The sequence below is a fragment of the Phascolarctos cinereus genome, unplaced genomic scaffold (assembly GCF_003287225.1).
Source record: "Phascolarctos cinereus isolate Bilbo 61053 unplaced genomic scaffold, phaCin_HiC Scaffold_726;HRSCAF=1367, whole genome shotgun sequence".
NCBI lineage: Eukaryota > Metazoa > Chordata > Mammalia > Diprotodontia > Phascolarctidae > Phascolarctos > Phascolarctos cinereus.
Genome location: NW_027556098.1, coordinates 408344157 through 408355997, shown reverse-complemented (window position 1 = coordinate 408355997; position 11841 = coordinate 408344157). Strand labels below are relative to the sequence as shown.

The 11841-nt window shown below is 49.6% G+C and overlaps 1 protein-coding gene across 5 annotated transcripts; it reads right to left on the bottom strand.

Annotated features, from left to right (window-relative positions):
- Nucleotides 1-330: 330 nt before the first annotated feature.
- PPP1R14A (protein phosphatase 1 regulatory inhibitor subunit 14A) lies at nucleotides 331-11443 on the bottom strand. 5 transcript variants are annotated; one of them, XR_013482582.1, is made up of 7 exons: nucleotides 11185-11443; nucleotides 10656-10876; nucleotides 8346-8426; nucleotides 7844-7876; nucleotides 7255-7426; nucleotides 6916-7080; nucleotides 331-2723 (listed from the first exon to the last, which is right to left on the bottom strand). XR_013482582.1 is itself a non-coding variant. In XM_020978787.2 (6 exons), exons 2-5 carry the CDS (start codon nucleotides 10857-10859, stop codon nucleotides 7289-7291), a joined length of 456 nt encoding a protein of 151 aa, XP_020834446.1. In that variant the 5' UTR covers nucleotides 10860-10876; nucleotides 11185-11442; the 3' UTR covers nucleotides 331-2723; nucleotides 7241-7288. The 5 variants fall into 5 exon arrangements, 3 of the variants coding, with proteins under 3 accessions (XP_020834446.1, XP_020834441.1, XP_078001931.1); XR_002322756.2 differs by having other exon boundaries at nucleotides 7241-7426; nucleotides 11185-11442; XM_020978787.2 differs by lacking the exon at nucleotides 6916-7080 and having other exon boundaries at nucleotides 7241-7426; nucleotides 11185-11442.
- Between the last annotated feature and the right edge of the window lie 398 nt (nucleotides 11444-11841).

Here is an 11841-nt window from a genome sequence, read left to right as displayed (position 1 = left end):
CCAGCCTGGGCAAAGGAATGGAGGAGGGACATGAAGCATCAAGAATAGGCTGATTTGGCTGCAATGTCCTTGGAGGTTGTATGTGGAGTGACCCCTTGTAAGGAGCCCCAGCTCCTCAGAGACACTCTGATCCCTCACTTCTCCAAAATCCTCACATGGCACCATGTGGCCACCACCCTTAGCTATAGATACTATGTCTCTCTTTGATGGTTCCGTGGGTCTAAGATGGTAGAGTGCTGGGTAGCCTCAGAATAGGGTCAGACCTGTTTCATGTAACACAATGAATCACGAGACACATGTAACAAAATACACAATATACATGTAACAAGGTGAAGTATACGGGGATGAGATAACAAGCATTTATTTAGGGCTTGCCATACACTGGGTACTATGCTAAGTGCTTTACAAATATGATCTCATTTTACTCTCAAATCAACCCTGTGAGCTAGGTGTTGTTATTATCCCCATTTTACAGTTGAAAAAACTGAGGCAGACAGGCTAAGTGATTTACCCAGTGTCGTACAGCTAGTAAGTGTCTGAAACCTGATTTGAATTCAGGTCTTCCTGAATCCGGGCCCAGAGCTCTGTTCACTGAGTCACCTAGCTGTGCCAAGATACTGTGTATAGGTAACAAGATATATTACACATAAGAAGACATTATGTACATATGAGAAGATTCATTATATGGATCCATTATATGTAACCAAATGTGTCGTGAATATTTGACAAGACTCACTGTGTACATAACAAGATGCATTAGGACTGTATAACAAGTCATATAAATATAAACTCCATATCCTCTTCTCATCTCTTAGACTGGAAACTTCCCAAGGGCAGGACCCGGATCAGCTCTTTCTGTTTCTCTCCCAACACAACACAGCCCAATCCAGCACAGAACACTTTCGGGTTGGGGTTCAGCAGAGGCTCAATGATAACCTGGCAGTGGAATATGTTCACCTGAGTCTCACAGGCTCAACATTTAGGAAGCTTTTGCCTGACAAAGAAGGAAGATACTGGACACTAATGTCCCACTTGTCTCTAAAATTACATTAGCCTAAGGCCTGCTGAGCTCCCTCTATCACTGAAGATTAAGCTCCTGCCTCCGATGGCATAAGCTGGCCTGGTTCTGGAGCAGCTGGGACTAAGCATATTTCAGAACCAGGCTTTGAGAATTTGAAACTGTGCCCCAGAAGACATTAAACTCCAATTGGTCCAGCAATATGGCTACTAGGTCTATACCCCCAAAGTGATCAAAGAAAGGAGAAAAGGACCTATGTGTACAAAAATATTTACAATAGCTTTTGTTGTGGTGGCAAAGAACTGGAAACTGAGGGGATGCCCATCCATTGGGGAACAACTGAACAAGTGTATGCTTGTGATGGAATGCTATTGTGCTGTGAGAAATGATGACAGGGATGTTTTCAGAGAAACCTGGAAAGACTTGCATGAACTGATGCAAAGTGAAGTGAGCAGAACCAGGAGAAAAAATTTACACAATAAAAGCAATATTATAAAGATAATCAACTTTGAAAGACTTAGTACCTTTGACCAATAAAATTTCAAAGGACTCATAATGAAACATGCTATTCATCTCTGAATAGAGGGTTGATAGACTCAGATGGCAGATCAAAGAATAGTTTCTGGTTTTTTGTTTGTTTGTTGGGGTGGGGGTGGGGGAATATGTTTAATGCAGAAATTTGTTTCGCATGATTATATACAGACAGCTAGGTGGTGCAGCAGATACAGTGCTGGCTTTGGAATCAAGGAATACATCTTGCTGAGTTCAAATCTGGCTTCAGACACGTACTAGCTGTGTGACCCTGGGCAAGTCACTGAACTATGTTTCTCTCAATTTCCTCATCTATAAAATGAGCTGGAAAAGGAAATGGCAAACCACTCCAGTGTCTCTGCCAAGAAAACCCCAAATGCGATCACAAAGGGTCAGGTGTGACTTTTTAAAAAATGACGGGACAAACAACAAAAATACAGGCATAACTTAGAGACATTTTGGGTTTGGTTCCGACCACCACAATAAAGTGGATATTGCAATAAAGCAAGTCACACAAATTTTTTGGTTTCCTAGTGCATATGTAAGTTATGTTTATACTATATTGTGAAATATGCAATAGTATTATGTCTAAAAAATAATGTACATACTTTAATTTAAAACTACTTTATTGCTTTAAAAAAATGCTAATAGCTTTTGCTGGTGGAAGGTCTTGCCTTGATGGTGCTGGCTGTTGGCTGACTGATTAGGGTGGTAGGTGCTGATGGCTGGGATGGCTGTGGCAATTTCTTAAGATAGCAATGAAGTTTGCCAAATCAGTTGATTCTTCCTTTCATGTCAACACTTAGAAGCCATGGAAGGGTTATCAATTGGCCTAATTTCAATATCAGGGAATAGGGAGGCCTGAGGAGAACGGTGAGAAATGAGGGAATGGCTGGTGAGTGGAGCAGTCAGAGCAGACATTTATCAATTAAAATCACCTTCTCATGTGGGAACAGTTCACAGGTCCCCAACATAATTACAATAATAACATCAAAGCTCATTGATTACAGATCACCATAACATATAGAATAATGAAAAACTTTGAAATATTGTGAGAATTACCAAAATGTGACGCAGAGACATGATGTGAGCACATGCCGTTGGAAAAATGGTGCCGATAGACTTGCTCAGAATGAGGTTGTCACAAACCTTCAATTCATAAAAAACACAATATCTGCAAAATATAATAAGGAAAAGAGCAATACAATGAGATATACCTGTATATTTGTAATGCTTTGTTTTTGCCTTTTTAATGAGTGAGGGAGAGAGAATTTGGAACTGAAAATAAAATAAAATCTTAAAAAGTGTGTGTGTGTGTGTGTGTGTGTGTGTGTGTGTGTGTGTGTGTGTGTTTTACAAATTGGCCTTTGAATGTTGAGCAGTAAATGGGATAGAGCAGGGGTGGGAAACTTGTGCCCTTGAGGCATACTTGGCCCAGAAATAGTCTATCTCTACAAGTAGGCTATAAGGCCCTTTAAGACCAAGGTCTCATTTACTTGAAAGTGACATTGAAGCTCACGGCTTGAATGTTGGAAGGAGGAGGTGCAAACCTCAGGGAACAGGGGACAGCTAGCCTAATCTCCCTACCACTGACAAGAGTTCACTTCAGAACTTTCCTAACTAGGGTTGTGGGCCTTAAAGCCGGGGGGGGGGGTCCTCAGAAATCAGCTAGACTACCCCTTTATGGGTTATTATCCCCATTTTACAGATGAGGAAATAGAGGCTAAGATTAAATGACTATTGAAAACCTATCTATCTGCAGGATTCAAACCTGGCCCTCCTGATTCCCAGTCCAGCGCTCTATACCATGCTAGTCACCCCGCCTCTGATTGATTCATGGGGCATCCTGTTCTTTGGGAACTGACAACCCAGACTCTGGGGCCTGGCTTTCAAAGGTCTTCTTGGGCTTTTGACCCATTGATTATCTAACCACATCCTTTGCCCTAGGCAGATTGCATGGTAGGGTTTCCCATCATGAACTCCTTTCCAGGGAGCAAACCAGCCATACCAGGAATAGGCCTCAGTTCTCCCAACTTGGCACCTCATGGAACCAGGAGAACCAGCCCAGTGAGGGCTCTCTGCCTGCAGCTCCTGACTGAAGGTCTGACCTTGAACCAGTTTCTCCCCTCAGGACCTCAGTTTTTGTTTACTCTATAGGAATACTAGAGAAGGTGAGGCTTGCCCCAGGCCTTTTCTTTATCCAATCTCCAGGTCATGTGGGGGAAACCCATCCCCTAAAGCAATAGTTTCCCCCCTGGGTCTATAAGAAGTAGGGTCATGTGGGCTTCCCTAAATGAGTGCCCTACATGAATTAGGTTAGCTCTGGTGGAATTGAGGTGGGGATGATATAAGAGTCCAGGGTACACCTGGCCAGAAATCCAGGAAGACTGGGGCTCTCCAACAGCATTCCCAGTGCCAATGAGGCCACAAGGGGGAGTCTGAGCTTGCTTTCCAGGGAAGACACTGCCTATTGGGTGCTTGGGACACTCAAGGGTACAGGGAGGGACGGAAGGAAAATCTGGGAGGTCACAAGAGAACTTGACGCCGGTTCCTAAGTTGGGGGCAGGGGAGTGGTGTGGGCCACGATCTGCTCTTGGGAGAACTGCCCAGAGTGGGAGCCAGCTTCCTGCTTGAGGTGGGGGAGGAGCTGCTTGCTCTTGGTTATAGTTGTAAATAGATGAGGAGTGGTGAATACTCACCCCTCCACCTCTTAGATAGTGTTATTTGTGGGTGTGGTTGAAACAACATTGGTTGGGAAGCGGGGCTAGTTCCAATCTTGCAACTGATTTTTTAGCTCTGTAATATTGGACAGGCCATTTCACTTTCTCCCCACCTCAGTTTCCTCTTCTGTTCAGTTGGAATGATATGCACTCTTCTTGCCTCACAGGGCTGTTATGTTTGGAATGTTATGGAAATTTCAAAGTCCTTGTGGAAACTTGAGGGGCAGGGTGGGTGGGAGAACATGAGGACCGAGGACTGGGATGGCAATACTTTTACCTCTGGGGTCTGGTCTCTTTATCTACATTAGGAAGAGGCCCCTAAGCCCCAAGACAATCCCAGATCTCCTCCTTGCCCCCCACCCCCTAACTGGAGCAGACTTCTTGGCTCTTGTAGAAAGTTCACTGGTAAGAAGGAAAAGAGGGTGGCAGAGAGCCCTGGGTCATCTGTCTGTCCCTGTCTACTTCCCTTGTCTTTTGGGGGCTGGGGCTGGGGCTGAAGGGAGTGAGGAGCTAGAAGTGAGAGGCCAGGGAGTCAGTCTGATTCCCCTAAAGAGCTGTAAGACAATTAGGGTGTGGGTGCAGACAGAGAGACTTGAGGACATCCACCCCCACCCAGCTACTGAGTCAAGGCTGTAGTCATCCCCACCCTTCCCACCGTCAATTTCCTCATCTCCCTCATTTCCTGAAACTCACAGGTGCTGAGGTAGGTCTAATGATCCAAGGAGCAAGTGGCCTTGTTAGCTGTCCTCTTTCCCTTCCCCCTAACCTCCCCAATCTCCTACTGCAACTCTTACCCACACATTGGCATCATCCCTCCAGGTCAAGGGTTCCTCCCTACTCCCAACCCTGCCTCCCATTGGGCATTTCCCATCACTTTCTCCCATACCCCAAAACCTCCCAGGTCTTTTACCGCTACTCTCTGATTTCATCTCTATTCAGGCCACCCCAACCTGACTGCTACCTTCCACTTTCTGTCCTCTCTCCACCAATCAGCTCTAGCCCCCAAATTATAGGATTATAGGAGCATAGATGTAGAACTAGGAGGGAAATCAAAGGACATCTGATCTAGCAATTTCATTTTACATATAAGGAAACTGAGGCCTAGACAGATGAAATGTCTTACCCATGGTCACCCGCTAGTAAGTAGCAGAATCAGGATTTGAACCCAGGTCCTCTGATACCAGGACCAGTGTGCTTCCTTCCCTACCCTCTTTCTTCTCTGTCCCTGACCTCCTCCATAGCTTCCCTCTATCACTTTCCATTGATGCTCCCATGCTCCAAGCACTGGTATCTCTAGGTCACTGGCCCTAGTTCCCAATCTCTTCCCTGTTCTTGCTCCCCTTCATTCATCCCTGCCTTCTATTCACCTCCCCATTGGATGGCTTACACTCCGGGCACCACAGTCCCCAAGCTTCTTCTGGGTATTTCCCTTTCTTTGGTCTCCCTCCCAACCCCAAACCCTGATTCTTCAGACCTCATCTCCCCACCCCCATCCCTTATTCCCCCATTCCACAACCTCAGCCTCCTCTCCGTCCCTGTCCCGAGACTCATCATTGGTGGCTCCCACTGGTTGCCGTAGTCCTCAGCACCCTATCCTACCATCACCACTATCTCCCTTCCGGTTCCTCTTTCCCACATTCTTATCCTCCCCAACTACCCAGCCTCTTCTTTCTTACTTCCCCCTCCCCAACTCACTTCCCACTTCCCTCAATGACCTTTCTGACCTCCTAGGTTCCAGCCTTCACGCATCTCCTATCATAGCTCCTCCTTCAGCTGCCAACTTCTTCAAGGTTTCCATTTACCCTAGTTGGGAGTCTGGCCCCTCTTCCTCATTTCTTCCCTCTTTCCTTCCCCTCCAGCTTCAGGAGCCAGTCTCTTACAGTGCAATACACCTGGATTCAGATCCCACCTCCGAAATGTATTATTTGTGGGACCCTGGGCAAGTCACTTCATTTCTCTAGGCCTCAGTTTCCTCCTTTCTAAAAAATGAAGGGGGGAGGGGAGAGGTGTGCTAGATAGTAAGAAGGTGGGGGAACATGGAATAGACCTCTGAGGTCCCTTTCAGCTTGACATTCTATGCTCCTATACCCTCTTATTTCCCCCCCAGTGTCTCCTACACCCAGTTGCCTATTTACTTTCTCTGCCCCACCCCCCAATCCCACCTCCATTCCTGGCGATTCTCCTCCAGTCTGATAACCAGCCCAGCCTGGACTTTCTCCTGAATTTGAGGATGGTTCTGGTGCATTCATTCAGATGTAGCACAAAGGGCTTCTGATGGTGGCTGCCCCACTGGGCAGTGGCTCCATCTGTGGGCTGTTATCCTCCATCCCCCTGCTTGGGGCACCATGCCTATGAGGGCTTGCTCTCTTCCCCTGTTGCACTTTCCTCCCACCCCCACCTCGGGGCTCCCAGCTCCAGCTTTCCAGTTTTGACCACAGCCTGCTGCTGGGTCCCTGCTATCTGACACTGGGGACAGAAAGCGGAAACATGTCCTTTCCCTTCTCTTGGACTCAGTTTTCTTAGCAATTAAATACATGAGAAAGTTGGGCTGGAAGACCCTGGGGAGCCTTTCCAACTCTCTGTCCTAGGATTCTAGGATAAATTGATGCATCATCCTTCAAGAAAGGAAAGGAGGAGGACACTGACCAGGAAGACAGAGATGGTGCTTAGGCCAGGAGCCAGGAGGTAGGGAGCCCAGGGTCCCCAGGGAGTCCAGCTGTGCTCTGTTCTCATACTCCCTTCTCCTGGGGGTGGGGGCTCAATTGATTTTCCATCTGTCCCCATTAGTCCAGGGACAGCTGGGTGGAAGGGCTGGCAGGGAAAAAAAGCATCAAGAGAAAGAGAATTGAGGGAAAGATAAAATAACCTCAGGGGAGTCAATGCCTGAACCACAAACACATTTTTCTTTTTAGAACAACATAAAATACAATTTATAAACATAGTCCCAGGCAGAAGGATGTGGGGAACGTACAGACAGGAATATACCATCTCTCCAGGGCCTCAAAGGGAGAGGGGTCAGTCAGCGAGGGGCTCTCCTGGCTTGATCCTGGACTGGGCTTATGCCACCCCCATCTGAGTCATCTGAAGGACTGCCCCGGGGAAGGCCTGGCTGTTTGTGAAGCCCCCGAAGCTTCAGGACCAGCTCCTTGGCAAAATCCTGCATGAAAAGGGGAGGGAGGGAGGAAGGAAATAAGAGGAAAAACTAACCCCACCCCCACCTCCAACCTCCAACCCTCCAGTGATTGATGGGCTATGGGAAAGGGGGTGGGGTGGGAGAGAGGTCTGGCAGAGAAAGAGAGACAGAGACAGAGAGAGAGACAGAGAGAGAGAGGGGGGAAGAAGAAGAGGGGGGAAGAGGGAGAGAGAGACACACACACACAGAGGGGAGGAGAGGGGATGGAGAAGAGGAGAGGACAGGGCTGCAGAGGCAGAAAATTGGGACTAGGGGAGAAAGGGAAAGGAGAGAGAGCCTGGGTAAAGCTTGGGGGGCAGGCAGGCTTGCGAATGGAGGAGATATTCATTTCTCCACCTCTCCTGCCTTCTCTGGACCCAAGGACAAGGGGGCAGAACTTACCTCTGTGGGGTTCCTGCAGGTCTTCAAGATTCCCTGAACCCCCCCCCAAAAAAATACATGAGATACACAAACCAATCTCTCCCCATCATATAATTCCTCCATACCCCCAACTCCCATTGTGACAGCAGGGCCTCAGAGAAACAGAAACAGAAGCTTTTCATGCCGATTTCCAGAGCAAGAGTGAAAGTAAAGGCAGATCTACTGCTTCTCCCCAAGTGTGAGGGGGAAAACATGATAGGGATAGCCCCAAAGTCATCTAGCCTTTAATCTCCTTCCCTTGCCCTATTCCCAGCAGCCTCTCTTTCTCTCACTGTCCCCCAAAACCCTAAAGCTCCCTTTCCATTTCTTGTTCTCTATGTCACTGACCACTCAGTCAATAAATATTTATTAAATGCCTACTATGTGCCAGGTACTGTGCTAAGCACCAGGGATACCAAAGTGAGGCAAAAGACAGTCCCTGCCCTCAAGGAGCTTCCAATCTAATGGGGGAAGAGATACATACCTGAATTTTTCTGCCTCTCTCCTCTTCACTCTCTAGTTCCAATAATTCATCAATGTTGACTTCATCGGGCATTTCTTCCTCCTGAAAGGAGGTCAGGAGTCAGTTAGGGTTTGGGGACCCCCCAAGTCTCTCATCTATCTCTTTCTTTTCTTCCCCCTCCCCAAAACTCTTCCACCTCTTGTCCCTCTGGGACCCAGAAAATGCCAGAGCTCCTTCTTGGGGTGGTGAGGATGGCCAGCTGACTAGGTCTCACTCTAGGCAGGGGCATGTGCCATGCAGAGATGGTACTACCAGGCGTGACCATCTGGGCCAAGCACTGAGGGAAGGCACCAAACTTCCTCCCCCACAAACACACACAATACTGCCCCTCCCATCACCACTGAGGCCTTCCTATGCCTTGAGGATTCCTTTCTAGTTTTGAGAGTCCTTCACTTCAGAAATCTGGCCTTCCTCGTGGGGAAGCTCCCCAGGTACCTAACTCTGCCCACATCTCTGGCTCCTTCTAGGTGAGTTTAGGAGGACTTGGAGAATATTGCCAAATCTAAGGCACTCTCTTCCTCTGATCCTATGTATCCTGGAAGGGGACAGGGGAAGGGGCTACAGATTAAGTCCCAGACCACCTTAGGAACTTCCAACAGCAAAGTGGGGGGAGACAAAGAGGGGTCCTCGGGGCAAATGGGGTGGCAGAGGAATCTAGTGTCCAAGCTGGAATCCCAGAGCCAGCCAGGAAGCAGGCTCAGTCCTGCCTGAGAATGCCAGGGGCCTGGATTTGAGGTTGGGGTGGGGGTGGGGAGAGATAAGTCTCCTGGGTCCCTAGCCAGAGGCCCCTGACTCTGCCCTTTCATGGAAAAGTCTGAGCTGGGGAGAAAGGAGGGGGGCGGGGGAGGGGAGAGTGGAATGGAACTGGAGCTGTTCTTTTGGATCCCAGCTCCAGGATGCCTGGGTCCTCTGGGGACTCTGGGAGTGAGAATAAAAGAGAGGGCACTCAGCCTGAGAATTCAAGAGGGGACCCAAAGTCATTTGCCACCCCAAGATGATGCTGTGTGTCCCCAGGAGAGCTCCCTGCTGTCTCTGATCACCCTACTGGGTGGAGAGTAGGATTGGGGGGCACCTGGCAGTTCTTAGCACTGGGGGCTGGGCTATCTGCCCAGTCTCTGGTCTGGCTTCCTGCCAGCCTCCAGGGACAGGGCCCAGCTGTGCCCCAGGGAAGGGAGACAGGAGGCAGGGGGAAGCAGGGGGAGGCTAGCATACTGCCTGCCTTGGAGCTGTCAGTGGCGGGGTGGGGAGAATCAGCTGTCTCCTGGCTCTACCTTCCCCATCCCCCCAATCCCCATGGCATGGGGGGTGGGTAGGCTGGACCAGACTGGGAGATCAGGAACTCTGGTTTCTGGAAATCTTCCAGCCCTTCTCCCAAACACCAAACATTCTCCTGCTCCAGGCAGAAAGAAGTGTTGTTTACATAGGTTCCTGCTGGCTTATGAGGCTGGCCCAGGACCAAGAAGAAGGCTGTAGTGTCTAGTACGTCCAGGGATGGGGGAAAACTGCTGTCTTTGTGATGGTTCATGGGTCCCTTCATGGTCATGGCTATTCCCCTGTGCATGTATATATCTCCTTGGGCCTTTGGGTTTATTACTCTGTGAGTATATAGCTACTTCTTTCTGTGAGGGTGTCTTTGAGCGTGTGTGTCCCCAGAAGTGTCTATTACTTGCATATATGTTTGTTTGTATCACCCAGTGCCCACGTTGACACCATTAACTTTTTCACAGGCTATGTGTATACCTGCCTATATGTAAAGTTTATCCCTATTATTTCTGGTCTATCATGTTGGTTTCCCCTGGTCCTTGTCACACTGCAGGGTCATAGGGGTAGAGTCATTAGAAAGGGGGATGGATGGTGGAGGATGGAGAGGAAAAGGGGGACAGGGGAGTAGGCTAGGCCCCAGGGGGGACAGGGGCAATGGCAGAAGCATAACGGAGAGGTTGGTTCCGGGAGGGGAGCGGAGGAGGACAGACAGGAATAGACACTGAGAAGGAAAAAGACAACCACTTTGGCTTTTGGGACAAGTTTAGCTTCTCTAAGCCTTAGTTACCCATCTGCCAAACTAGGGGATAGGGGAGGGGTTCTACTACATATTCTTTAAGGTCCTTTCCAGTTCGGACCTTCGAAGATTCAGGGACTCGTACATTCTAACATTGTAAGGCACTAAGAGGCCAGGGAAACCGTGCCAAAAGCAGATGCAAACGACAGCCTCCCCAGGCTTGGGGTGCCCTGCATCCTTCTCCCCATCCCTCCCTGGGGCTCCGGCCTCACCCTGCCCTGGTACAGCTTCTCCAGACACCCGTCGATCCATTTCTCCACGTCCAGCCGACGCTGCAGCTCCCGCCGGTCGTACTTGACAGTGACTCGCGCATGTCGCTTCTGCAGGCCTCCAGGGCTACCATCAGAACTGCCCCTGGCCCGGGACGGTGACTGCAGCTTGCTCAGGACCCGCTTGCCGAGCCTCTGAGCAGCCATCCCCTGCGGTGGCCCCCCTAGGGATGACAGACAAGAGAGGCAGCAGCCCGCCAGTCTTAAAAGGGGAGTGGGGAGGGCGAGAGGAAGGGGGCGGGGCCTGGGAGGAGGGGGTGGAGATGGGAGAAGGAGCCTGGAGCAGGACCCAGGATCCCGAGGACCCGCCCCCACCTCTCAGCCCAGTTCTCTGTCCCGCCCACCACCCCCTTTCATGGCCCTCTCCCGACTCTTCTCAGCCCTCGCTGGGGACCAAGGCTACCCAGAGCAACCAACTGCCCCCTCCCCCTCAGTGGTTATGAGGGTGCCCAGTGACCGAGCCCCATCTCACCTCACTCTGTAGTTTGGCCCTCCACCCGGAGAATTGGGGGTGCGGGAGCTGTTCGTTCTCCGGATGCTCTAAACCCAGCTGGAGCCAGCTGTTCCCAGATGGGCAAGGCCCTACGGGGGCAGGGTTGACCTATCTGCAGTGGGGCTTCCCCGACCTCTGGTGGATGATCCGCGGAGTAGGTGGAAGCTATTAGGTCCTCCGCCTCCAGGCAGAGAAATACTAACTGACTTTTGCTTTATCCACTCTCCGCAGAAAGACCTAAAACACCCTGCTCCCGCCCCCGCCCCTCCTCGATTTATGGCAGAATGTTTACTAGGGCTCCCCTCAGCCTGAGGCCCGCCTTCCTCCAGAGGCCTTTCCTGATTCCTCCGCTACCCTCCCCCCATTATATATAACGGACACTTACTAATTGGTGGATGTTTGGTGGCCCTTTTCCTTCTAAAATGTCAGCTCCTCGAAGATAAGGAATGTCCCACTTTTGGTTTGGGGGCTTGGTATTCTTAATACAGGACGTCCCAAAAGTCTGAGGGAAGTTTTAAGCCACGGCTTAAAACTTTTTAAAACTTTAAGACTTTTGGGACACTTGTAGATGTTTGTCGGTTCAGTAAGATTGACGTATTTAAAGTACCCTATTAGCAACAATTCTTTGAAGCAGAA